The sequence below is a fragment of the Vidua chalybeata genome, chromosome 10, assembly GCF_026979565.1.
Source record: "Vidua chalybeata isolate OUT-0048 chromosome 10, bVidCha1 merged haplotype, whole genome shotgun sequence".
In the NCBI taxonomy this organism is placed as follows: domain Eukaryota; kingdom Metazoa; phylum Chordata; class Aves; order Passeriformes; family Viduidae; genus Vidua; species Vidua chalybeata.
The window spans coordinates 2,718,353-2,745,106 of NC_071539.1; the positions used below are offsets into that span (position 1 = coordinate 2,718,353).

General features: G+C 40.5%; 1 protein-coding gene across 2 annotated transcripts in view; it reads right to left on the bottom strand.

Moving 5' to 3' along the window:
- The window catches only part of SI (sucrase-isomaltase), a 42,402-nt gene that overhangs the window by 7,421 nt on the left and 8,227 nt on the right, over positions 1-26,754 (bottom strand). For both annotated transcript variants that reach the window (XM_053951604.1, XM_053951603.1), the window contains exons 6-38: positions 26,488-26,659; positions 25,072-25,171; positions 24,332-24,444; positions 23,265-23,390; positions 22,681-22,812; positions 22,402-22,518; positions 21,666-21,779; positions 21,338-21,422; positions 20,630-20,747; positions 20,089-20,260; positions 19,397-19,513; positions 18,804-18,958; positions 18,437-18,521; positions 17,640-17,696; positions 17,144-17,268; positions 16,701-16,789; positions 15,431-15,480; positions 13,927-14,097; positions 13,293-13,454; positions 11,632-11,838; positions 10,540-10,694; positions 9,371-9,539; positions 8,419-8,515; positions 7,904-8,016; positions 7,692-7,817; positions 6,844-6,972; positions 6,632-6,739; positions 6,472-6,534; positions 6,087-6,218; positions 5,442-5,526; positions 4,419-4,557; positions 621-754; positions 41-75 (exon numbers count right to left, since the gene is read on the bottom strand). In XM_053951604.1, coding sequence (XP_053807579.1) covers positions 41-75; positions 621-754; positions 4,419-4,557; positions 5,442-5,526; positions 6,087-6,218; positions 6,472-6,534; positions 6,632-6,739; positions 6,844-6,972; positions 7,692-7,817; positions 7,904-8,016; positions 8,419-8,515; positions 9,371-9,539; positions 10,540-10,694; positions 11,632-11,838; positions 13,293-13,454; positions 13,927-14,097; positions 15,431-15,480; positions 16,701-16,789; positions 17,144-17,268; positions 17,640-17,696; positions 18,437-18,521; positions 18,804-18,958; positions 19,397-19,513; positions 20,089-20,260; positions 20,630-20,747; positions 21,338-21,422; positions 21,666-21,779; positions 22,402-22,518; positions 22,681-22,812; positions 23,265-23,390; positions 24,332-24,444; positions 25,072-25,171; positions 26,488-26,659 — 3,952 coding nt within the window. The remainder of the gene's footprint in view (positions 1-40; positions 76-620; positions 755-4,418; positions 4,558-5,441; positions 5,527-6,086; positions 6,219-6,471; positions 6,535-6,631; positions 6,740-6,843; positions 6,973-7,691; positions 7,818-7,903; positions 8,017-8,418; positions 8,516-9,370; positions 9,540-10,539; positions 10,695-11,631; positions 11,839-13,292; positions 13,455-13,926; positions 14,098-15,430; positions 15,481-16,700; positions 16,790-17,143; positions 17,269-17,639; positions 17,697-18,436; positions 18,522-18,803; positions 18,959-19,396; positions 19,514-20,088; positions 20,261-20,629; positions 20,748-21,337; positions 21,423-21,665; positions 21,780-22,401; positions 22,519-22,680; positions 22,813-23,264; positions 23,391-24,331; positions 24,445-25,071; positions 25,172-26,487; positions 26,660-26,754) is intronic.

Below are 26,754 nucleotides of genomic sequence, written 5' to 3' on the forward strand. Positions count from 1 at the left end.
TCACGGTAATTAAATAGAAGTTAATAACTCATTAGCTTACATAAGATATTCCAAAGAGACTGAACTCCATCATGCCTGAAAAGAGAAATAAATTGGAGTTACTCGCTGTGTTTTTTTACTTTATGGTTACATAGGCAGTGTTTATTACACTACTGAATCAGAAGAGAAAAAAACAAATACAAGCCCCACAATTTCTCTAACATGTTGTGTTTTCCTGCTATAGAAGGAGATGGAATGTGGGTGGACAGGAGCAAAGAAAAAAAAAAAAAAAAAAGAGCAGCAGGACACAGGGCATGGAAGGGCCTGGTCCCGAGGGAGTTAAAGGAGTTCCCAGCACCTGGTACAGAAGGAAGTAAGAAGAAAAAGTGAAAAAGGAATTGATCACAAATTCTGGTTGCTGACCCAGTTTTTTTTTTCAGCTGAAAAATCACAGGAATACAAAAAGGAGGTGAAGGAGAAGCAAAGCCAGGTTGGATAGTGCTTGGAGGAGCCTGGTGTGTGGACGGTGTCCCTGCCAGGGCAGAGGCAGAACTGGATTTAGGGCTTTAAGGTCCTTCCCAACCCAAACCATCCCACAACTGGGTGATGCCAGGCATGCAGACCCTTTCCCTGGCACGTACCAATAATGGATTTGTGCAGCTGGTCCCAGGCTGCCGTGTTGTCCCCCAGCCAGTGCCCCACCCATCTCCCGCTGCTGGGGTACGTGGAGCGGCTGATGATGATCCCGCGCTCCTTGGTGGCGCCTTGCAAAGCCCTGCGTTGGGAACAGGCACAGAGACAAGTTGCAGGAGAAACACCGCACGAGAATTTAGTGCGGAAGAGCCTCTGAAAAGAAATATTTGGGTTTGTATTATCCTAGGGAAGGGCTACATCGTGCACATCCAGTCCGTTCGTGCTTTTTATGGCGATTCAGTCTGATCCAGACACAGTCCCAGCAAAGCTGGCCAACCTGCAGCTGCAGAAACAACTGGCAAATATGAAGGATTAAAAAGGAGTCTTCCAGCTCAGGCTAACTCCTCTGTGGGAAGATAGGAATGTGACAAAACTTTTCTAAACCCATTTTCTAAGGGCTCCACAACGTGTGCGAGGGCATGTCATTCCTTTCTTAAAGTACCCAAAGAGTTGAAGCAACAGTTGGAAATAATTTAGCAAAAATCAAACCAAAAGGCTCCCAAGAGTGAAAACAGAGGTAGCAGGAATATTGGATAAGTTTAGCTGACTAAAAGGTGCTGAAATAAAAAAAAAAAAAAAAAAAAAAAAAAAAAAAAAAGAGTCAGGGATTTTTAGTCACTTCTGAAAGACCAAGGTGACAGGATATCAATATGAATATTAGTCAGAAAATCACCCTGATTAAATCCCACTGCTCTCCAGTGTGAGAGCCCCATAACTGCCTAAACTGCTGCTGCAAAAAGGCACTATTTGCTTATTTTTCTATAGGATTTGCAGCTTCAGTGACACCATAATTACAGCAAAGATACACAAGTCACTTAAATTACCGCAACAATTAAACCAGATTAACGTGCCACAATTATTTCCTCCAAGACAAACAGTAACTTTCCTAGGATCCTTTATTCCTTTGTAACATATTGTCCCACACTTTAATTCTCTGCTTGCTTTCCCTGTGTCAATAATGCTTTGGAAGTGGCAGCTAAAATCTCAAAAGCGAAGGCAGCGAATGTCACGTGTAGAATTGCTCAGGGATGAGCAGGACCTGAGTGTTCTGTGCCTGGAGCTTCAGGCCTGCAGCTCTGTAGCTCTATCCATGAAAAATAATTATTCAGGTCACAAAGGCTGCATTTACCTCCAAACAGTTCCTGTGTTCACTAATAAGGACTCTGGCTATGCAGAAACCTCATTACAAAAGAACAGCATCAAGGCAATATCCCCACGTTCCTGTGTCTAATGGATGGAGGACTGAAATGACACCAGGTTACATAAAATACTGATGCTCACTTTTCAGTTACAGTCTTTTGTGAGTTTTGTGTGCAAATAATCTTTCTGTTTGGATGGTTTAGTATCAAAATAAATTATTGCATTTCTTCAGTTTCACAAGTACCCCTTCAGTTACTGCCAAAAAATGAATTTGGGACCCAAATATATGTGTGTATATATATATTTTGTAGATAACATTTGCTATAAATTTCCAGTGTGAGCGTGTCTGTGTGATCTGTGAGATTTATTGTGGTGATTTCTGCTGCAGTGCCTCGCAAAAGAGAGGAGAATATTTCAGTTCATATTTAAAACACAGAAACGATGGCAATATTCCTTTTCCTATCAAATTCCTGTCTACTCCTCTGGGTGTGCACAGCAAGGTTTTGGCAGGAGTGGCTCCAGTGAGAAACTTCTGGAGTTTCCTCGTTTCTGATGGAGCCAAGAGGGACCTGCCCCTGGCCGAGCCCATCAGCAGCGCTGAGTGACTTTGGGATAACAGGAATAAGAAAGGGAAAATGTAGCTCCCAACAGCAAGCGGAGCTGGAGAGAGGGGTGGGAGCCCTGCAGACCCCCAGGTCAGTGCAGAAGGGTCAGGAGATGCTCCAGGCTCTGGAGCTGGGGTTTCCCTGCAGCAGAGGGAGCTCCACGGGGGAGCCCAGATCCACCTGCAGCCCCTGGAGGAACCCACACCTGAGCAGGGGGATGCCCAAAGGAAGTTGTGATCCCTTGGGATGCCTGTGCTGGAGCTGGATCCTGGCAGGAAGCTGTGGAGCCCTGGAGAGAGGAGGAGGGGAAGAGAGAAGGGAGGAAAGAGCAGCAGAGACAGCGTGTGATGGACCAACTGCAACCCCTGCTCCGTGTCCTCTGCCTCTGCTGGGGAGCAGGTAGAAAATAAGGAATGAATTCGGAAAAAAGTGAAGACTTGGGGGAATTAAGATTTGGTTTTAACTGTCTTTATCTTCTCTGATTTGATTGTAAGTACATCCCTGACAGTAATGGGTGAGTGGTCTCTCCCTGTCCTTATCTCAATCCATGAATCTTTATAGTTTCTCTCCTCTTCCCAGCTGAGGAGGGGAGAGTTGGAGGGGCTTTGGTGGGCACCTGGAGCTCAGCCAGGGCCCAACCCACCACATTTTGTGATAGCCCAAATCCCATCAGACTGGGCTGACAGCACAGGGATCAGACATTCCCTCCTGTCCTGGCAGCAATTTCACCCCTGCCTTGACTGGCAGGGCTGCCCTGGCATGCTGCCAGCGAAGCATCCTCTCACAAATCCAAACTGCCCTGATATTTCCTCTCTTTATGGGAATAACAAAGTTACCAAGGGCTTTAAGGTCGTTAAGAGCTGTCCAGAAAATCTGCTCCTTGCTCAGTGGCTGAATTGTAAATGAAAGATCCAGCTCCATTATCTAAAGCGTTATCTAAAGCAGGCTGGGGACAATTCAGAGGGACAGATAATGATATTGGCCTTGGAGCTGGGAAAAGAAATGCTTCAAAGTAAAGCTTTGCCCTCACACTTTGTATTTTAAAACCATTCCCCCCTTTTCACTTCATTTTAGAGAACAGAATCGAGCCCTTCTGAAATTCATACAATTGACAATCTGTCTTCATTTTGCCCCACTGGATGTGAAGTGTGAGGAAAATCAGAATAAACCAGGCAAGCCCAGCAACACCCAGAAGCAATAAGTACATGATGTTTTCATTACGTAATCACTTGCAGAAGGGATTTATTGCAGTGGGACCACGGGAGCACAGCCTCAGCTCAGCCCTGCCCAGACCCCCCCTCACCTTCTCCTGTGGCTCTGCTCCCACCACCCTCCCTGCACCACAGGGGAGATCCCTGACTGGAATAACTCCAGCAGCTGCCCAGCTCTTGGAGCATCCAACTCCACTTGGAGTTAGATTGAAAAACCAGATTGGTCAGAGTGAAGAGAAAAATTGCTCAGGCATCTTAAATTAACCAGAGGAAGTTTTGGTCATAGGAATGTAGAGATGGAACATCCATTTGGAATGATATCTTCAGTTTTAAGTTTTTCTGTTCTGCTTTGGTGTGCAGCTTTAGCTTTATATTAACAATTTACTAGGATCTTTTCACAGGGTGCTGAAGACAAACAATCCTATTCTAGCTGGAGACTCAAGGACAATCTCTCCAAACTTCAGGCCCAAAGCACGAACAGCATGAGGAGGGCGGGCAAGCAAGCAAGGAGGATGAAACTTCATCATTTGAAGCTATTAATTAACTCCGATATGAAAATGGACTAAAACTTATAAAAATGTCAGATCTCATGACCAATCTCTCTTTTGCTCCCATCTTGGAGCCATCTGGACAGAGCCATGGCTGTGGCTCTGCTCCTGCCAGGGTGTGGCCTTTGAAGGCACTTCAGTAAATATCCACTTTATTCCTCTTAACTCATCTAGCCTCCGCTCCAGCTCCTTAAGGCATCAGAACATATCCTGGAGGCAGCATGGAACATGCAAAAACTTACTCCAGGCTGGGTCTGGATTGGGACCATCCATAAAGGCTGTGGACATCGAAGTGTCTGGCTGCGGTCCCATCTGGGAGGTAGTGTAGACCTTCCATGCACGGAGTTTTGTATATTAATCCTGTTGACCTAGATCCCAAATCTTGTGGAAAGGGAAGAAATATTGTTATTAATATTCATGTATCAATCATTTGAGTTACTTTTTCTTAATTTTCATAATATGTTAAGCATTCAGTCTCTTTATACTGTCACTTATTTATTTATAATTACAAAAATAGCATTTTCAGAATGGAAAATTTCCAATATTCCTATGCAGGTATCTGAGCCTGTGAATGTTTTAATAGTCCAGTTTCAGATGCTCTTACTACAGAGGCTCAAAGAATAAACAGAGTATATCAGAAAATATTTTCAATCTTTTTGAACACTGTCACACTAATCACATAAACAGAAAAAGAGATGTGGGGGGAATATTAATTTCCTGGAAATTCCTGAGAAACCACTCATGAAACATGAATACAACAGTAAGCAGTGAGAGTATGCTAATAAACCATTAATAAATAATTCCTAATTAGTACTACTTTACACCAGTACTTCAGGAAAGCTGAGCTAAGAATGCGAAGCATTTCAAGCATTTGACAGCTCACATAAATGGTAATGAGAGGAGACACATGGATATTTTCTAAATATTTAATTAATTGCATTATTCATCTGAGAAAAGTGCAAAACAGAGAGCTTAATTCTCTGCCATGCCTCAAGCAAAGCACTTAGACACAAAATAGGGACCAAAATCTATATGCAGTGAGGAGCTGGAAAGAATTTTATTTTTACAAAGTGCTGCACAGCTCTTGCTGAAATATCTGGGTTTGCAATGTGCCCATAATCTCAGGAATAAAGGGCCACATTCAGTGAGGATCTGTGGGTTTATAAACCCATCTTTATTTTGGCTTTTATATCTCATATACCAGATAAGAATTTGTGTAGGAACCAGAAAAACCTAAAACTCTTTTAAGGAGGAATTAGACTTACGAGGCATGTAGGGGGGATAATTTAGGAGGTTGTTCTTACAGCCACCCATGGCACCATTCATAAAAGCTGCTGGTTCATTCATGTCCTAAAAACACAGAGTAAAACCCCTTAGCTTGCTACAGAACACCATAAATCCTGAATTACACACAAGCAGCGTTGCAGGGCTCCTCAGGAGCCTCAGCTGGACATCCCATGTTCCATAAAGGGGCTGACAAAAAGGCAGGAAAAGGACTTTCTATGGAGTGACAGAAAAAGGGTTTTGAGCTGAAGGAGGGCAAGATTGGATGGGGTATTAGGAAGGAATTGTTCCCTGGGAGGATGGGGAGGCCCTGAGGAGCTGTGGCTGCCCTTGGATCGCTGGCAGTGCCCAGGGCCAGGCTGGACAGAGCTTGGAGCAAGCTGGGACAATGGAAGGTGTCCCTGCCCATGGCAGGGAATGGGAATAGAAGATTTTTTAAGATCTCTTCCAACCCAGACTATTCTGTGATTCAGCAATTCTTTGTTTCAAGGGAATAACCTCCAAGATCGTCAAGTCCAACACGGGATACTTCTGCCAGAGTAGTGCAGATACTGGGAATTGGGCCCTCTCCACCAGTGTCGGGCAGAGAAAAACAACCCAGAAATCAGATGCATTTCCACACTTACAATCCACAGGCCATCAAACTTGAGGCTTTTTGAGGGGTCGGGATTGTTGTAGACCTCCAGGATTTCCCTCTTATACCACTCCACCGTGGAATTGCGGAAGAAGTCTGGGAAAGCACAGTGTGATACAAACTTCTGTAAAAACAGAAAGAAAACAAGACAGATGAGGGGACTGAAGGTATTCCATAGTTAAAATTCTGGAATTAAAAAAAAAAAAAAAGACAACAAAAAAAAATTGCTTGTTCACTAAATTGGTTTGCTTTTAGGAAGGCTTAACCAGTTTCTGCAACTTATTATTCCTGCCATGAGATTTATCAATGATTTTGCTGCTATTTTAATTAATTAATGTCTTTATTCGAGTCCAGAACCAAACCATGTCAGTATTTACCTCTACTAGTTCTTCATGAGACAGTGACTCGTTGATTTGGACATTGGGAAGAAACGACCAGACCTAATGGGACAAAGAATATTTAAAACAATCAAATCACACTAAATACAAACTGAGCATCAACAACACACAGGTTTAAATACTCATCCCTGGACAGTACCTTGGAATATAAAATTTCTTTGGTATCAGGCCACTGTACGAAGACATTTTTGGCCACACCTCTGGTGAAGGCAGGATAATTGGTTTCATTCCCAGAAATGGCTGGATCCTACAATTAGAAACACTTTTACCCTTATGCTCAAAACTCACGTTGAATATATTCTCCATTTTGTGATGCTGTATTGGAATTTAAAAACAATATTCCAAACTGACCAGTATAATGATAAATCTCATTCCATCTGCTTTGATTTTGTTGATCAGAGCTGGTAATCCAGCATAACGTGGGGAAAGGGTGAAGTCCAGGTTCCTGTCCATGTAGTCAATATCTACATATTGGACATCCTGCAGTTAAAAGAAAAACCCAATTAATTTTAAATTATTTTCTCCCCTTTTTTGCCAAATATTGAAAATTGGCCAAAATAAGTAAAAAAATGGAACTTTCAATGTGTAAAATTTGAAGCAGCAGTAACTTCAGGCTGAAGATGTTAAATGAATATTACACAATCTATGAGCAGGTCCAAACCAAAACAAACCTTTCACTGTTGCATCTAAAATGAGGGGAGAAATTGATACAAAATAGAGAAAAAAGTTGATTTGTCCGTACATATGTACACAGAAACTGCACCTATATTTCCATAGCTATAAGGAAACAATGGGAATAGCTGTTCCCTATTGAAACATTGATATTATTATATTTAAAATGAATCCACACTCAATTTATAGCATAATATTGTTAGGTCTAGGTGCTATTCCTACTATTCCAGCAACAACTCAGGCCAAATCACAGCTGACCTGACACAGAGCATTATGGCTATGAAATTATGCTGCTTCGTTTTTCTCCCTGCTGGTTTTATTTAAATCACTGCTCCTTCCTGTCATCATTTGGTGTGAATAATTAAGAAATTTAAGCAGCTTTTAACACAGCCCAGAGTCCGTGACACAAAACCTGCTCTTCTCTACCGCAGCGGGGGTTTTTTTGGTTGGTTACCGCTTTAGTGTTTAAGTGGATTTAGTCAATGCTACGAAGCCAAAAGCTCAAATGTTATTTGCTCCCAACATACGTGGGGAATCTGAGCCGCCTTCATTTCCTCCACGACCTTGGTGACCTCCGAGTCGTTGCCGTAGCCGTAGCGGCACAGCTGGAATCCCAAGGACCAGTAGGGTGGCATGACTGGGCGCCCAATCAGCTGAAAAGAGGAAAGGATGCTCGTGGTGAGGAGGGGAAGAGAAACCAAACCAACCCACCAAAGCCCAGCAGCAGTCAGGCTCCTACTTCGGTGTATTCCTGAACCACGAGTTCGGGAGTCGGGCCCAAAACCATGTAGAAGTCGAGGACTCCTCCGATGGTGCGGTAGGTCAGGGCAGGGGTGGGCTGGAAAGTCACATCTGGAAGTGGAGGGAAGGAAGTGAGAAAAGGATGCCTGGATTTGCCACCGGTGCAAAACACTGACTGTAAAAACGCAACATGTGGAAGAGGATGGAGAGAGACAATTTGCAAAAGTCTAGAGGGACCAGAAAAGGGGGAATGGCTTCAAACTGACAGAGAGGGGGTTTAGATGGGATATTGGGAAGAAATTGTTCCCTGGGAGGGGTTGAGGCCCTGAGGTTGCCCAGAGAAGCTGTGGCTGCCCCTTGATCCAAGTGCCCAAGGCCAGGCTGGACGTGGTTTGGAACAGCCTGGGATAGTGGGAGGTGTCCCTGCAATGGGGTAGAACAGGATGAGCTTTAATGACCCTTCCAACCCAGACCATTCCAGGATTTTATGAGATAAAGTGAAGGTTTTCTTACCCATTGCATTGCTGTTAAGCAATAAAACTCCGTGGGCATTGCCATCTTCTTCGAGAGCCATATAAAATGGGTGAACACCATAGGAATTCATCTTGTACTGCAAATAAAACAAAATACATTTTCCTGGGGAAACATTGCAAACATTTGCTTATTAACACTTAGTAATGAATTTAATAAAAGATGAGACAATTGCCAGACATGGCAAATAAGCTTTAAATTTATGCACCTAAACCCTACCTAACCACAAAACAGACCTGCAGAAGGTCACTTGGAGCTTCACAATTTGTCAGGTTCGTCAAGACTGCTCAGGCAGGAAGGAAAGCAATGGTATTGCTGCACTTAAATTTCACTAATGAGAAGGTGCTTCCTCAGGACAAAACTTTCCCTTCTTTGCAAACAGAACCAGGTGTCTGTGTGTTCAGGAGGTGTTGGTGACATTATATTTAATTTTCTCAAAATGTGTTCCAGCCTGAACTGGAAGTTAGAGCTATAATTAGCTGCTGCTATTTCATTGGCCATTCCCTGATAATTGGAAATTTGCTATCTTGTAGGAAATAAGACAAATAAACAGAGATAAGATTTCTGCTTTACCTGTGTAAGTACTAAATTAATCCCCAAGCAACAGGAATTGTTCTGACTCATGTCTAATTTTCAAGACAACGAGCAGAGAAGAATAAAAAAAAGGAGGAACGTGCTGTTACTCCTAAGCCATCTGTCACCTTCCAACATCTGACTGAGGGCCTGAGCTCCTCACATTGTTCTTGCAGGTCACAAATAATGGATTTGCAGGAGACCTTTGCCATGGAGACACCACCTGAATTGTAAACTATGATAAACATGGCCAGAGCCAATGCCCAGTACCAGCAGACATCCACTGGATTTTAAAGTCGTGCTGAACAGTTCTGCACTCATTGGTTCAGAAATCACATTTTCTTCTTCTTTGCCTACTTACAGTTGGAGGCTGGTCCCTGGTGAACATTCCCCAGGTGTTCCAGCTTGTGTTGTGCCGGAACGTGGGTTGCTCCGCTTCTCCGAACCCGTAGATGTACTGGGATGCCAAGCGGGTGGAAATCTGAATGAACATGTCACTGAAGGTGAAGGTGGGCAGGCCTGAATTCCAGCTGAAGTGGGAAGAGGAAAGGGAGAATTAAAATAGAGCGTCCTCGGGGATGTGTTTCTGGCAGACACTTCCTTTTGAGCCATTCTTTCTCTCTGGAAATCTCACTCTTCAGCAAAGGTGGACTAAAACTGTTGTGCTTATCAAGGAATCTAAAAGGACATGAAATGAGGGTGTCTAAGAATTGCTGAAGAGTTTAAGGACATTAAGTTCTCTGTGTCTCTCAGAGAGGAATAGCAGGCATTGTGCCCTGCAAGTTGTGTCTTATTTTGGCAATTTAGTGAGAAAATGCATTTCAGGACACTGCAATCCTATTTTCCTCTCAGACAGAGCACTGGAGCCACATGGAATACAGTAAACAAAGTGCTTTTTTACAGTTCACTGAGCTTTCTGTGCAGATTACACTGAAATTGCATTCACAGGTCACATTTATTATAAATCAGCATCTTTCCAGTTAGAAATCAAACTGCAGCCTGGTGGGCTCTGCCAGCAAATTTCATTGTCCCAGGAGCTTCAATTGCAGGTTGAATTATTATTCTGGTTGGCAAAGGGAACTCAACTCGCAATTAAGTTTTGAGTACTTAAAAAACTTAAATAAAATTGGTTTTTTGAATAAAAAACATTACACCCTCAATTGTTCTCTCTTTTCTAACTCTGACTTAATCAAGGAAAAATGAAGCTCCTGCCAGACTCGTCTGTCGTGTTACCAAAACCCATCTCGAGTTAGTTGGGACACCAGTTCCTCCTATATTTTTTCCCTAACCATTCCCCAGAACTGACCCAAATGGCCAATCCTTAATGAACAGTGCTGTGGTCACCTAAGGAATGTTTTAGGAACTGTAGGAAATCCTTTTGCCTCCCAGAAATTTGGGGAGCGCACAAGGAACAGCCTTCAGAGCCACCAGCGCTCTTCACTCCAGCACGTGCTCAGAGAGAGAGTTTGGCTTGGAAAAAAGCCACCAAAAACGTGTGACATAAAATAACAAAGGGTGGCAGTGGCTCACATGACTGTCCCCGTGCTTCTGCGGCGGATTTGGATCCCGAAGGGTTTGATCTGGAGCGAGACGTCGTAGAGCCGGTCGTTGCTCGAGCTCTTGGGGGAGCTGGGGAGGTTCAGGGGCACGGGGACCTCGTATCGTGGGTTTTGATAATCATAGATCTGTGAAGCACAAGTCAGCTTATTTAAGCAAGTCAAGTTGTTCGAGGTCTCAATCTGATATAAATTGTAAAACACCTCCTGTGGTATTTTCTTTCAAATGCATATTCTTGATCTTTCGCAGGATTTTGTTGTGGGGGGAAAAAATCCCAACCAACGAAACTTAAAGATTTGTTTTGGATCAGGAATGGCTCATCTAATTATTTACATAAATTTAAAGTATATACTTATATTTAGAATATAAGTGTATATACTTTGTATATGGGTGTATATACTTTACAAGTGTGATAGATAATTTTCTAGTTCATAGATTTGTTTTGGATCAGGAATGGCTCATTAATTATCTACATGAATTTAAAGTATATACTTAAATTTAGAATATAGGTGTATATACTTTGTATATGGGTGTATATACTTTACAAGTGTGATAGATAATTTTCTAGTTCATCTTTTACTCAACTTTTAGAATTCTTTTTCAGGTTTTCTGTATTTTGAAAGCTGATAGAAGTTAGTTTTTGATGTCTGACCACTTAACTCAATATTGTTAAACACATGGCAATAAATTACAGTTAAACAACAGCGCACGGACAATTTTAGAATTGAAGTGCAATGGTGGATGCAAAAATAAACTGTAGAGTCATGAGAACACTTACAGATAAATTTACCTGCATATTAACAAAATACTTTCAGTTTCAAAGTTCCTGGTTGACATTACACACGTACACTGGCATTATACCTTTGATTCATGTCATTTCTTTGTAAAATTGAGTGCTAGGATTCTAGCACGAAAAAAGATGCAAGCTACGAGAAATAATAATTGGTTAGAAGGAGAAACATATTTACACAAGGCTGCTTCTGTCTGTGAAATATAAATGTGGCCATAAAGAGCCCTTTGAATTTCCAGAAATAAAACACTTGAGGAACTCTGGGCTGGCATTACCTTAAACTGCAGCATGTTGTTGAGATGATATTTCACCTCCAGGCGCAGGCTGCTGATTGGGGTAGTGTAAGCATCGTTAGCTCTGACCTTGAAGTCGTCCAAGCTGAGGGTGGCTACAATCCCAGTGGAGGAATAATCGACGTTCTTTATGAGGTAAGGATTGCTGGAGCTGTAGTAGCAGGGAGGAACATCTGGATTTGCTGTCTCCTGGTGCAAACAGAGAGGAGTTCCAGGTTAGTGAGTCAGTTGGATTGTTTATTAGGTATTAGCATGGAATCCTGTTTTTATCAGATCTGTGTCAAATGTAGAATTGGGGGTGGGGGGGGAATTAATAAAATCCTTTAATTAATGGAATATAAAGAAATAATAAAAAAATAATAAAGAAATGGAATATAAAGAAATAATACAGAATAATTTCTATGCGGACTCAGGTGTAATAAAACCATTCAGCAAAGGCTGTACAAACAGTTCAGTCAGGAAACAGAATCCTCGTGCAATTAAGAAGGATTTAATTTCCCTGTCTCTGTGATCTTCAGATCAATCCCTCAACATGGTTTAATCTTGGCTTGTGGAAATTCCCAAACGTTGTCCCTTTTAATCCCATTTCTCTCTGGCCGCCTTCAAGGAGATGTGCCCAAAACCCATTTCATACTCGGGCAGCATCAGAGCAGATCTTTCACTGGCTTTATTCACACAAATTATCCTTAACATAGCCAGTGAAAATTACATCCTACTCATCTGAGATCTCTCCTGACATTTCCAAATATCCAAAATTACAAAAAATCCTTTTAGTAGTGCAACAAATGCAGAGCAGCTCATCAACTGCTTCAGCAGGTGCTGGTGCAGGAGCAGCCAGCACTGAATTTTGGATTTCATTCCTATAGGAAAGGCCCAAAATGGGCATTTTTGATTTAGAAGAACAGGCAATAATTTAATTGGAGGCACCCTCTGAAGTTCAACCCTGCCAGGCCATATTACTCTCCCCCATGTTTATTAATAATTAATAATATTGATACATAAAGCCATATGTTTAAGAACTTCAGGTTGGAGATGAAGGTTTGGAAGTAGCTCCTTGATTCAGTTATAAAAAAGTTTACAAATGAATCAAGATTTTTGTGGAATTCAAGGATTTCCCCTCAAACTGAGATCCAGAGGAATTAATCTGACTTAGAATGCGCCTGTGTGACCATGAAGGTGACACAAAGGGGCTGAGCCTTGCAGGCCACGGTGCCACTGAGGCAGAAGGGGCAGCTGAAGATGCTCTTCTGCTTTTTCATAACTCTAATATTATTTCAGTTCATCTGTCAAAAAAATACCTCATTTTTCCTCAACTACAATGTGGTAGAATTTAAATGGGTGTCAGCTACTGAGGTAAATAAAATCCATCAGTAGAGGCCAGTTGAGGCCCATTTTTTTTAAACATGACAAATCTCCCAGACCACTTTTATTCTGTAACAACCACACAGGAAAACCTTTTATTCTGGATGTGTGATTTTTTTTTTTTGTGGGTTTTTTTGGTTTTGGTGTTTTTTTTTTTTTTTGTTTTTTTTTTTTTTTTTTTTTTTTTTTTTTTTTTTTTTTTTGTTTTTTTTTTTTTTTTTTTTGTTTTGTTTTTTTGTTTTTTTTTTTGGTCTAATTAGTTTAGAGAAATAATGACTTACTTCCCAGGAACAGCCAAGTTGTTGACATTTTTCTTTTGTCGCATCAGGGCCGGGATGACAATTAAATCTTTCATTGATATTGATATTGATATTCGTATTTAGAACCCACTTGATTTTGTAAGATTTTCCCAGGTCAAGCCGAAGTCCTTTTATAACAGCAACCTTATAAACATGAAACAATAAACTGTTATTAAATGTCACATCCCATCCAGCTTTCCTTCAGTCAGAAGAGGTGCTGGTCCTTAAGAATAATATTCTTAAAAACTGAAAATTCACAAAATCCCATCCTTTAAGATTTGATACAGTCTCACTTTTACAAAGGCACACAACTGATATTTTTACAGATAAAATCTGAGGAATTAAGACTCTAAAAATATGGAGTTAATCCCACAGCTCCCTTGGAAGCAAGCAGGAATAAATACATGAAAGAAGCTGTCTGCTGCACCACAAGCATAACTTAGATGCACTTTCATACAGCAGAGTTGAATGCAATTGTACTTTTATTCTGTAATAAAATTCACATTGTATTTCATTGAAACAACATTGGCACTGGGTACTGTCCTTTGCCATATATAAAATAGAGCTGATGCAATTTTAAATATGTTTACTTTCCATTTTTCTGTTATTGCTTTACCTTTGTTGCAGGATTATAGGTGATATTACGTTTATAATTTTGCACAATGTTGTTCTGAGTCACAGAAACTGATTCTATTTCCTTGGACAATCCCAATATCTTGATTTCCTCAAATTTCAGTTTGTTTGGATCAGCGTAATTGCTGTGTTTAGCAGTCATTTGTAGAACATTCTGAAAAATAATACAGTGGTTATTTTCTTCTTTTAAAATTCTGCCAAAAGTCTTCCTGATTTAAGATTTTTCTTCCTATGAAGATTTTCACATCGTAGCATAAATATACCAATATCCTTTTCCACACATATTCATTATTGCTCTGCTTGTTGTTATCACAATAAAGCTTTTCTACCATGTATAAAATAATCTTCAGAGTCGTGTTTCAGCTTTTTTTTTTCCTTGCTTGGGAAATAAAGAAAGGCTGGGGTGGGTCTGTGACAGGGCAGATAAACTCCAGACTCGCTGGGTTCCAACGACCAAAGGTTCTCACTTCTCTTGATATAAAAACACCACTTCCTACTCTGTGTCATTAATTACTTTTAGATTAAGAGTCCAAGCAGAGGAAGTGCACTGTGACTGTCACACGTGTCTAGAGCTTCATTGCCCTCCATGGGAACATTGAGGTTAATTGTTAATTCAAATGTCATCACAGTCGAGTCATGATTTGCTACTGGGGTTTCAAACTCCAACAGCAACTGGAGTGTCTTGTCTACAAATGATTCTTTGATTAATTATGGTTTTAAAAATTACGAATTCATGTGCTTCACTCATGTTCCTCTGCATTCTCTCACTCAGTTTATGGTCTTTCATCATGGCAAAGGAACGACTACCTTTACCCAACGTTAATATTATTATTATTGTACAAATAATATGTGACCGTGCTATTTGCAATCCTTGTTTCATGATAGTTACTGTCAATATTAGATAGAAACACTATCAGGACTCCATCTGGATGTTAATGAACCCTGCAAAGGCACTTTCAGCTTAAAAATAACACAATAAAACTTAACCCTGATGTAGTTTCTGAGGGTTCAGGGAGTGTGGGTCTCCCTCACTCTTTGGAGACATTCAGCTGTATTTTCACAGTATAAAATACATATTTTTATATACATACATTATATACATTTTTATATACATATAAAAATACATATTTTTTACAGTGCCACTATTTTGAGAATCACAAACACTCCGTGCTTCTCCTTTTTGATGCTGTTTTAAATGCCTCTTATGCTTTAGAGTTCTCTTGTTCAGTGAATATTGCTACTGAGCAATATTCAGTTCAATATTTATTATGTGGAAGGAAATAGGAGTTATTTAGATATTTATATTAACTAGGAGAAAAAAAACACAACAGATTTCATCCCAGTTAAATGGGAGTATTTTGAACATGATTCCTCTTGGCTTTGGCAAATGTTTTGCTTTCCAGCAAATCTCACAGGAGAATAAAGAGAGAAAAGAACGCTCTTAAAACACACTGGATAAAAATCAGAAATTCAAATCAAATACTTACGTTGGAAACTTTAAATTCATAGTAAATGTAGGCTTTCTTTTCAATTGTACCTAAAAGGTAAAGAAAGAAGTTATACTTGTGTGTGAGTGCAGAAAAGGATAAAATTAAAGTAGGGCTGTGCCACTGCTAGAGACCAATAAACTGTTAATTATCAGGACAGCAGTCAAAGCTGCACTAAGCAACTCAAATATTTACTAATGTTTCTTTGAGGAACTGAAATGTCCCTTTTTCTTTTTCCTTTGGCCATTCTCCCAGACTCAGAAGATTTAATTTTTTTTCCATAAAAATTCATTGAAATCAGCTCTTCTAAAATGTAGTGATCTTTTTATTGTACTGTTATTTCTTCTTAGTTTGTCTTAAATATAAAAGTTTTGATCAAAGCTGATCCTTTAACATAACCTAAATAAGAATTCTTCATACAAAAATAATGGTGATGATAATAATAATGATAAATGCCATGAAACCATAAGGGAGGAAATAACACATGACCAGGAAAAAGAAATACAAAACGTGGTCAATCTGACTTTTCTCTTTTTTTTTTTTTTTTCCACATACAAAAAGACAAATCCTTCCATCACAAGCAAATTGTAAATGGCTCCCCTGTAAAACTGCAACCTGTAAGTTTTGGGCAGGCCATAAAAAGATGAAATGTTTTATTGCTTTGTTTGGAAGCAGCAGTGAGGGCAGTAATGGCTTTGTTATTTTAGGCCAGAGGAGCACATGGAGCTGTCACCCCCATGCACAGCAGCCACCCAAAGGCCTGCTGGATTTATGGCAGCAATAATCACCTGAATCACTGCTCTATTTCTTAAAAGCAGCCCCAGCTTTCACTAAATTCCAAAAACAGAGGCTTGGGAGTTTTCCTGGGAGGTACGACTGGCATAGGTCACAAGAAAAAGGAGTTGTGCAAGTGGAATGCATAAAGTTTTCCAATATCAGACACCTCCCTGCATGGGCAGTGGTTTGCCTAAATCCCATGGGAAAACCCCATCCTGTCACCTCCTGACAACCTAAAGATTTCTCCTGAAAACCAGAGGTTTGACCTTAGAGTAGAGCCTTGTGTCTTTTTTTCTTTACTTGTGTCAAATTAAGTCGTGACTTCGATCTTACATTAATAATAGTCACAGTTTACTACTTAAAAGTGATGAAAACCATTTGATTTACGAGCAAGTAGCAGCAGTGTGTTACAATGTCTTCAGCAGGAACATTGAAATTTGAGCACATTAGATCTTTGTTAACCATATTTATTTCGCTGTTGGTGGCTGCTCACCTGTAGATTCTCCATCATCCCAGAACAAATCCCCAGAAGCTTCATTGTTGATATCCAGGGCAATTATGAGTCCCATTGGATTCTTGCGGCTGTGGAAAGAGAGATTTATGTGTGTAACAAACATCTAAACATTCTTGGTGCATCCTCCATGTTCATGCAAGAGTGAAACACCCAACAGGGTCACAGTCCTTGGAGAACTGCCTTAATTAAGTCTAATCCTTTAATTTTCATGCAAATGGATTAAAATACCTGGCGAGTTTTCAAATTTCTATGCAAATAATTCATCACTAAAGGTGTGGAAGTGAGGTTTGGATCACAGCTGTTCCCACACTTCAAGGTGAAAATCCTAAATACAATGGGCTGTTATTATTTGTGGCCTAGAAGTCCTCAGCTCTGTTTTGGGGAAAAAAAAAATGTTAAAAGTGTTCTATGTGGGATCCTACCTTGCCACTGTGGTGATGCTTGGTTTCTGAGTAGGGAAAATGTATCCTCCTCTCAGGTGCAGCCCCATTTTGTCTCCTGGGGTTGGTATATTGTGCCATACTTTCTTCAGTTGCATTGGTTCACCCTTATGGACAGGGATTGAAAAGAGAACAGGAATTTTGTATTATCCACTGCTGGCAGTGTTATCTTAAGTCCTGACTTTCATCAAATTGTTCCTTATTAAAAAAAGCTTTAGTTATACAAATATCTATGGGTTAACAGACACATAAAATAAAATATTTGCATATTACTCTGATTTAATGTCATAATCTGAGCCCTTTCTTGAGGCACCAGTTCTTGTGCTTATCCCATCACCCTTCACTCCTTGTCTCCCAAGTAACCCCAAAATCTTTCCTTCAGGTCTCTGTCCCCAAAGCAGGGCTGACAATCCTATTCCATCACATTCCCATTTAGAAAATGGTGTAATATCCCATAATATCCCCTGCATTTCCTTACCGTGTCATACTCGTACCACTCTGCATCAGGAAAGTACACACGAGTGGACTCCACACCCTAAAAGTGAATAAAGAAACGACTTTCATATTGCAGCTTCATCAGATAAACTCAATTTTCCAATGAAGCTGAAGTTCACTGTGAGAAAAATCATTGATATTGCCACGCTTTGCTGTTTCCTGGTGTTTAGGATGGTGTCCAGCCAGGGGGAAGGGCGATCCCAGCAGATTTCTGCAAAGCTGCTGGGGTGTAACTGAATTGCTGCCTTGCAAAGTGGCAGCTCATGGAAAGCCACCCAAAGCCACAGTGCTTCAAGCCCAGTGAACCAGATCCTATCCACGAGTATCTCTCTATCTTCTGTATTTCCATTTATTTTGGGGCTGGCACCTTTCAGATTCTTGCTTTCCCTTTCTGTCTTTAACAAATGTTTTATGTTTCTCCATGGCGAATGTGTTGCTGGCAGAAGAAATCATTATTTACAAAATTCTGCCACAGAATAAGCTACAACCTTTTTGTTTTCCTGTTGTACCACAGAGAAGCTGAAATTCAGCAAGAAAAGCTGACTCCAAAGGAAATTCAGAGATGTGAAGATGAGGTAAAGCAGAATATCAGACCAGATATCCTTGACTCCACAGAAGACTGGAAAACAGGAGTAGGATTTAACTGCAAGATTTTCTGTTTCAGCAGGGGTAGGAATGTGCTGTGGGCTCTCTCACTGGAAGCAATAAATGAAGGAGAGGGAGCTGGTGACTCAACATGGCCCGTGGTCACCAGATAGATCCCAAACCAGCCAAACCTACCGGCTCAAGAGCAGGGGAGATCAGCAGCCCAGGGCCCCACATGAACTGCCTGTCGATGTCCCATGTTATTTCATCAGAGTAGAACCTGAATGAACATGAAGGATAGAGCAGAAATTATTAATTTTTTTTTTTTTTTATGTATATCAGCAGTAACCCCAGGGTTTCAGGGTACTGATTGTCCACAACCATGGCTAAAGGACGCCAAATAAAAACCACCTCCTGATTAGGCCAAAATGGGGTTTCACCGATTGGGAAGTCGCCTACGGATATCCCAATGTGCATTTTCACAGGGTGGAGGTTTAGAAAGTCCCCTAGCAGTATGAAATGTGTCAGATTTCCCTACTGGTGTTCAAACTCCCAGACTCACTCGTGGAGCAGTGGCCTCACGACCGTGTCTCCTTGGGTGTGAGCTTTGTAGTGCAGCGTGTACAGGTAGGGCAGCAAAGTGTAGCGAATGTTCAGGTAATGCTTGGAGCTGTTCACCAGCAAGGAGTTGGGACCAAACGCAGCTGGATCTTGATGCTGGAAACAAATATCCACTGTTATTATTGCCAGGTTTTCAGAAGCACTCTGCCAATCGTGTGAAAAGCTGTTTCAGAGGGGCTGGGGTTCTGTGGGGCAGCTCTGCACAGCTTTGCACTGCCCATCCCTCCTTGTCCATCAGAGTTATTCCAGGTTTCATCCTGGCACTCAGGTTCATGCCAAGGAGCTCCCAGGGCTCGGCCTGGTGGCTCTCACAGACTTCAGTGTTCCTTGGCAATAGGAGCCAATATTCATAAAACCATTGACAAACACCTGTATTCTCAATTAACTCTTATGAAACCCAACCATCTATAATTTCATAAAGACAGCTTAAGGTTCTGTTTTCAAGCTGGCCAGTGATAGTGAGGATTAGAAATGATATTAAAGGAAAGGTGGTCGTGTAACACAAAGCAATTTTGAACAGAAAGCACAACTTACTATGACAAATTCAGCATTGTGGTTCCTGGAAAATGGGTAAAATGCTCCCAGTTGCATCCATCGTCTGCAAAGTTCTTCTGTGGTGTCTTCACTGAAACCACAAATATCTGCTCCAACCTTTAAAAATAGAAAATAAAAAAAATCAGAATGCGTTGGATGTACAGTGCACCTCAAAAGGTACAAGATATTTGTAAATTTCCTCTCCCAAATCCAGCTATGCTGTCCAAAAAATTAAACTGAGCCCTCACGAACACTGCCCATCATTCTGCTTCTTCCAAATTTTACCTTCCTGTTTGGTGATCACATGCACAGAATGGGAAAAAAGCTTCAAAGCCATTCAAATTTAAACTATAAAAAGGATTCTGGCTATTTCCCTTCTAAGTGGATGTCTCTAATTTGAAATGATAAGAAAACCAGGAATTGCTTCACATCCCTCACTGGTGTTTAAAAATTACTAAAATAAAAGGTAGATTGGGATATATAAGATAATAAGTTTGTTACCCACTTTTATGTCAGCACAGCCACAAAAATCAAACAGCCTAAATCAAAAATTGATAATTGAAAAGAAATGTTCAAAGGAGATTCCTGAAAAGGGTTAATTTTGCCATGCCAATGTAAGTGGTTATTTCGAGAGTGCTTGGTTAGATAATCTGTTCTCTGTTTTGAAAGGATGGCACAAACTGATGTCCTACATAAGGAATTCCAAAGAGGTTAAACTCCAGCATTCCAGGGATTGACCATCTCAGCTGGTCCCACGTGGCTGCATTGTCCCCCAGCCAGTGTCCCCCGTGCTTTCCTGATCCTGCAAAAGTGGACCTTGAGATCAGGAAGCTTCTCTTTCCTGGAAACACCGTCTCGATGGCTCTGGAAAGGAATGAGGCTGGAATTACACAGAGGAAAAGACAACTCAGGCACTGATAATTCTGAACAAATCAGATTTACACCGATTTGCACTGATTATTCATCACAAGGATGGGGACTCCTTTGCAGGTGTGTTTTAGCAAAGCTCAAGATATTCATGTGAAATAATCTCTTTACACAGCTCTGGCAATTTGTGGCTTTTCCTGCCAACTCCAGGCTGTGGATTTTGCCTTGGCTAAATTGGCTCAAACGTAACGCAGCATTTTCCAGGAATCTCCTTCCTTTAGCAGTCATGTCTCGTGGTGGTTTGGAAAACACAGGTCATGGACTGTTCTGAAACCTTTCTGCAGGATTTTGGGATGCATTCCTTACTTCCTAGTGGATAGGGTCATGGAATATCCATAGAGATTGTGGACATCATATTGCTTGCCCCAGCTCTGCACTGCATCCAGGCAAAGTGTCTTGGAGTACATGACTTGGTCGAGAATCCCTTGAAGGAAGGAATACAAATAGCACTGGTAAGATACATTTTTATTATTAATATTTCCAATCTTTAATGCACATTTATGATATCCAAGCCTTTTTTTCCTCTTTATTCTTCCACTCAGGCAATTTAATTGCTCCAAAACCAAAATGCTGCTCTTGGCTGTTGGTTTGTCCTGTGGTATTTCCACTCCTGAGCTTTGCACCCATCCAAGGAACTGGGAGCTGTGCTCCAAATTCCTGAATCACCATCTGACAGCACGCTGGCAAAGGTTACTTAAATCTACTATTAATACAAACTATGAACTTCATTTTAGTTCTGCAAATATCTGAAAAACTCCTGACAGTGCAAGAGGATCATTGCATTATCAGACATAATTAAGGCAATGACAATATCCAGTATTTATTTGACGAGAAAAAAGAGGCAGTTCTAGAAACCACACCTGAGTACACAAATACAAGCACATAAATAATTTCTGTCAATAGGATGTGCAAACCCCACCCATAAGAACTACACTAAAAATCACATTGTATCCTTGAAGGCAATTAACATTTTATTTGATATTTTATTATTCTGATTGAAGTAGCTGAACTTACTGGGAGTGTAAGGAGGGTAGTTTAACTTATTTTCTGCACAACCTTTTTTTGAGCCTTGAACAAAGTTGCACACTTCATTCATATCCTGGAAAGGAAAGATGCGGGATGTAATAAAGTTGCCTTAAGTACATTTCCCTAAAAAAGTCTTCCACTCTTTTCTGTCACTGCTAGCTATTTAAGGAATAATTAAGGAATCATTAGTAGCTATTCTTCAACATCTCCTTTCTGATTGTAAAAATACCTTTCAATCCAATAAAAAAATCAATGTAATAAACATCTGCTATCACTTATATTTTAAAAATAAAAATAAAAACCCTGAATTACTCACAATCCATATTCCATCATAGGGCACTATGTCATAGAACAGTTTGCACTCGTTCACCCACCAGTTCGTGGCCTCAGGGCTGGTGTAGTCTGGGAACACAGTTTCCCCTGGCCACACCTGGAATATTCAAAGGAAAATAATTAATGAAACTTTAAATGAGATTAAAAAACTGTCATAGGGTCACAGACCTGCTCAGGTGGGATGGGAGGTTGAAGAACACAAAGAGTATGAATTTCTTAACTTCGAATTTTTCAATTGCTTTTCTTGTGAGTCCTACAAGGAGCAATAGAGTGCTGAGAAAATTCTCAATAGAAGTTAAGATTATAAATGAAAAGGATAATGTGGGATCTGGCTCTTCAGCTGCTACTGGAAATAAATAGGAGCTGGTTGATGAAATGTCCCTTGAGCCTTCAAACTACCCTTTAATGTAAAAAAATGTTAGTGTTAATGTAAAAAAATAAAAATAGGGTTATTGTGAGCAAGTGTAATTTAAATTGCTATTTTAGTTCTACTTTTATTTAAAAAATTAAAATTAAAAAATATTTGTTTTGATGTAGAATCAATGAAAAATACCTTTTGAATGTAAACAATTGAAAAAAGAGCTAAGAAAGGTTGAGAGTAATCATAGTCTACAAGAGACCTGACAAACTTTGCTCTCCCTGATGGATAAGTCCCCTGAGCTAAAATAAATCACAACAGTGACAACAGATCAAATTCAGGTGTGTAAAACCACAATTACCTCCCCAACCAACGCTGTTCCATCTGACCCATTAACCCAGACATTTCTCTCCATCCCCCTGACGTAGCTTCCATAGGGACTTTGATCAGCCAGCTTTTGGGTGCTAATAGCAGGATCCTAAAGAAATTAGAAAACAACAAAGAAAAACAGAAATCAGGATATTCCATCCATTATTACAGGCTGTAAATGAAGTAATTACAGAGAATAAGTAAATAATAATAATAAATAACTGTAATGAAAGTGTACTCAAGGGAAAAAAAGGAGTAATTAAGTGCTTACCAATATGATGATATATTTTTGTCCATGGTCATGCAAATAAGCTGCAAATTGAGGGAGGTCTTTGAATTTCACTTTGTCATAAGTAAAATCTTTCCTGTTCTCCATATAATCAATATCAATGACTTGGATATCCTGAAAGAGAAGGGAGTTCAGCTTTTCCATAAGTGATAGGTAACGATTTTTATTAGTCCACTTTCTTCCCAAATATTAGCTGAATATCAGGGTATTTTTATTCTGTTGAAGACATCAGGTTCATGGCCCCCGAAGTCTAATTTTAAAAGTTAATTCTACTTTGCCTTTGACTGTCAATTAAGAATAATATATGGTTCCATAACTGTCCATAGGACAATAAAAAAGTGTTTCAAGAGAAGGAAAATGGACACAGTTGAAAAGAATAAAAGAAAATCACAAGGAAGTGTTTGAATAAATCTACCTGCAGTTAACCCACCCCCCATCCAACATTCTGATAATGGGTCTAACATTAAAATGCACAAAAACCTTTGACACCACATGTTTCCCTATCCAAGCTCATGGAAAACGAGCCAGTTGTAGGATCTCAGGATGCTCTCAAACCCCATACTCACATGGGGCAGGCCAACATCTCTGTTCCTCTCCACGACTTCCTTCACCTCATCCAGGGAGGTGTATCCATAGCGGCAGAGCTGGAATCCCAGGTTCCAGTAGGCAGGGAGTGCTGGCAGTCCCACAAGCTGAGAGGGGAAAACAAAAACCCCACGTGCTGCTGGACACCCTGTGTCTCCTCATCTGCTTTCCCTGCATCAAATCCTCAGGATCTGAGCTTTTCTATTTGCCATCCATGTGTAACCCTGCAGTTCTTTGGTGTGTAACTCTGAACTCCACAGCCAGTGTCAGCTGCTGCTTCCCCATTTGGGGCAGACACAACAATTCCTCTCCAGGCCTGGCAGTCAAGGACACCTCAGTGCCTCAGGCCAGAGAGATGGGAACAAAAGTGAGCTGGGGGAGCAAACTGGGGCTCAATGACTTCATCACCTGAAGCTGGAATTGGGAGATTAACCCCCAATATGCAAATGGACCAAACTCATAAAAATGTGAAACCTGTGACTCGTCGTCCATTTTTGGGCTTGGTCTGCCCTCAATGTACCTGAAGGCTCTTCAACAAACATTTATTCTCTTGATTTTGTCTGGCCTCTGTTTTTAGGTAGCCCTGACAAGGCATCACCACATTTCTCAAATCTACTCCAATAGCCCACTCCTAAATGCAATATTTTTTCCCTATTATTTATTTATTTTAATAAATACTGGTATTTTGGGACAATGACCATTCTTTAAGGTATCACTGGAACCGAGGCAGACCTCGAGAAGTGCAAAGGACACTCAGTGAAATCTTGTGATCGCAAAATCCAGGTATCCTGTAAATACACTCTATCCCATAATATTGCCATATGAACAGGAATTTGTCCTCATGACAAGAGCAAGGAAACATAAATTATTCTAGAGACCATCTCCAGCCCTAATGGCCACGGTGTAAATTACAGATTTATGTATTTTGGAGCTCTTGGGCCTCGAACATGCATCCTTTCTGGCACCCAGAGAAAAAGAATATTTTAAAATAAATTCCAAGCACTTTGAAAAAATCTGTCCAATGCATAGTCCCTGTGGGTAAAGGTACCTGCAGGTACTCCTGGACTACTTGCTCTGGAGTGTTCCCCAGGAAGATGTAGAAATCCAGGATGCCTCCAATGGTTCTGTAGGTCACTGCTGGAGCAGGCTGCACCACAAACTCTGCCAGACAAGAGTGCACAAAAACAGTTCTGAAGCACGGGAAATTCTAAAATAACTTTTCTAATTGATGGCTAGAGAATTTACTGAAGTAAAAACCACAAAATGGCTAAAGAACCCTAAATCATGAATTGAACTTGCAAATAAGGGGAAATCAGACAACTCTTTATGTGTCCCTATTTCCATTCCTTTGCATCCTACAGAGAAGAGAATCAGAGGAAATCCAATGATTCAACCTTTTCTCTCTGAATTTTTAGTAAAACTTTCCAGCCCAAAGATGTGCAGAGCTCAGTAAACGTAAATATAAATACAGTTATCTGAAGGGATTAAAGGACATTTACTTCCAATGTTGTTCACTCCAAATTCAGTCTCTTATTCCAGTGCAGACCTGTACAGCCTTTGGGTAAGTTCCTGACCCTCAGATTTCCACCAGAATCCTCCACTTAACTGGGAGCTCCTCACTATTTGTATTTGAAATATTATTAGACACAGGGTAATAACTGCCCTCAGATTTTGGGGGTGTTTTTAGGAAGGAACACTTACATCAGCTCAGCTTTTATTGCAATCCAAAAGATCGTTTCAAAAGAAATTCAACTGCACTGCTCAGAGCCCCAGAGAAAGGTTTCTTACCCATGGCATTGCTGTTCATCAGGAAAACACCAAAGGAGGCTCCAGTGTTGTCTTCCAGACACAGGAAGAAAGTGTGAGCTCCATATAAGTTATCCATTGCCTAAAATAATAAAGGGAACAGGTAAGCTGATTAACATCTAATAACAGGATCTGTTCTGGAATATTTCAAAATATATCATGGGTAGAACTCAAAACATCTCAAAACAGAGAAAACTGAAGAAATTTAAATCCTGACACTTCCCTGTTTTATATGTTCTGTTTTTCTTGGTGTTATCCTCCTTTATTTTCCATTAAAACAAGAATTTACCCAATAAATAGATAACAGATCTGAAGGATCTCCAGGAAAGCTGGCAGATATTGCAGCTCTGTTTCTGGGGAATAAATGTGCTCATCAAGAACTTGAGAGGTGCTTCCACCCCCTTTCACCACACATCAGGTTTTACATCTAATCTAGATTTCTATTCATCCTACAAAGCAATAATTTTGATGCCTAATCTATGGAAATAGGAGAGTGCCTTGCTTGTTTTTCATTTCCTTTCTAATAATTTTTTATTTCTGCTGTTATTATTAGCAACATAACCCCTGAGAGATGCTAACAATTGTTGAAAGAGTTGTGCTTTTTCTCCTGAAAAAGCAAATTCAGTTCAAATGCACAAGAAACAGAACCTGAGCAATTTGAAATCAGCCTAACTTGGTGTTGTTCAGTGTTATTTTCAATTAATGAGTCTACACTCAGTGGAGTCATATAGTTAAGAACTATCTTCAATCCAGAGCAAAGAGTGAGGAGGAATCTCAAGGTAATGGGTACAAATTCCAGATTATTAATTAACTACATACAGGCATCTCACCCTCAGGTTTCAGTCCATTTATCTCCTAATGCAGGAGAACGAAAGTTCTCTCTAAAAGCAGGGAGTTGCTTTATAAGGCTGAGGTAATGGTGAAAATAGTCTTACAATTATCAAAAACTGTGTGTCACAGAAATTGTTTCATAAAGGGACATCCAGAAAGCTCTAGAAACAAATAACAGCTGACAGATAAATTTTATCTTGGAAAGAAACAGCTGTTATGGAGAATTTTTTCCATAATTTGAGCTCCAAGGATGTTGCTGAAGCAGCCTGGGCCATCTGAGCTGAACACTGCCCTCAGCAATGCTTATTGTTATTTATGAGTATGTTATTTATTCTGATTATCAGTAGAAGCTGAAGACTCATCTATTAAAGTTTATCCACTGGTTTTCCACTGCACACCAACATAAAAATCAGGGAACACCCATCAGTACCACGGAGCTTTTAGCAGCAACATGCAGTGCCTGAAAAATCTTTAGGGGAAGCTCAGTGGATTCATGGATGTGTTCACAGCCCGAGAGGTTTGGGTGGCAGAACTGCCAAGACTGAGGGGAAACAACCCCAAACTCACTGCAGAGGGGGGAGTGTCCCTGCCGAAAATAGGCCAGGTTTTCCAGTTGACATCGTGCCTGTACTGCTTGTGCACGTGCTCCCCCACGCCGTAGATGTTGCTGCTGGGCAGTTTGATGGAGAGCTGCAGGAACTGGTCAGCGTACTGCAGGGGGCCAATGGTCGTGTTAAACCTGGTGGAAAAGTGCAAAAAAAAAAAAAAAAAAAAAAAAGAGGAAAAAAGGAAGAGTTTTACCAAGAGTTGTTGCAAGAACTGCTTCTGCTCCTT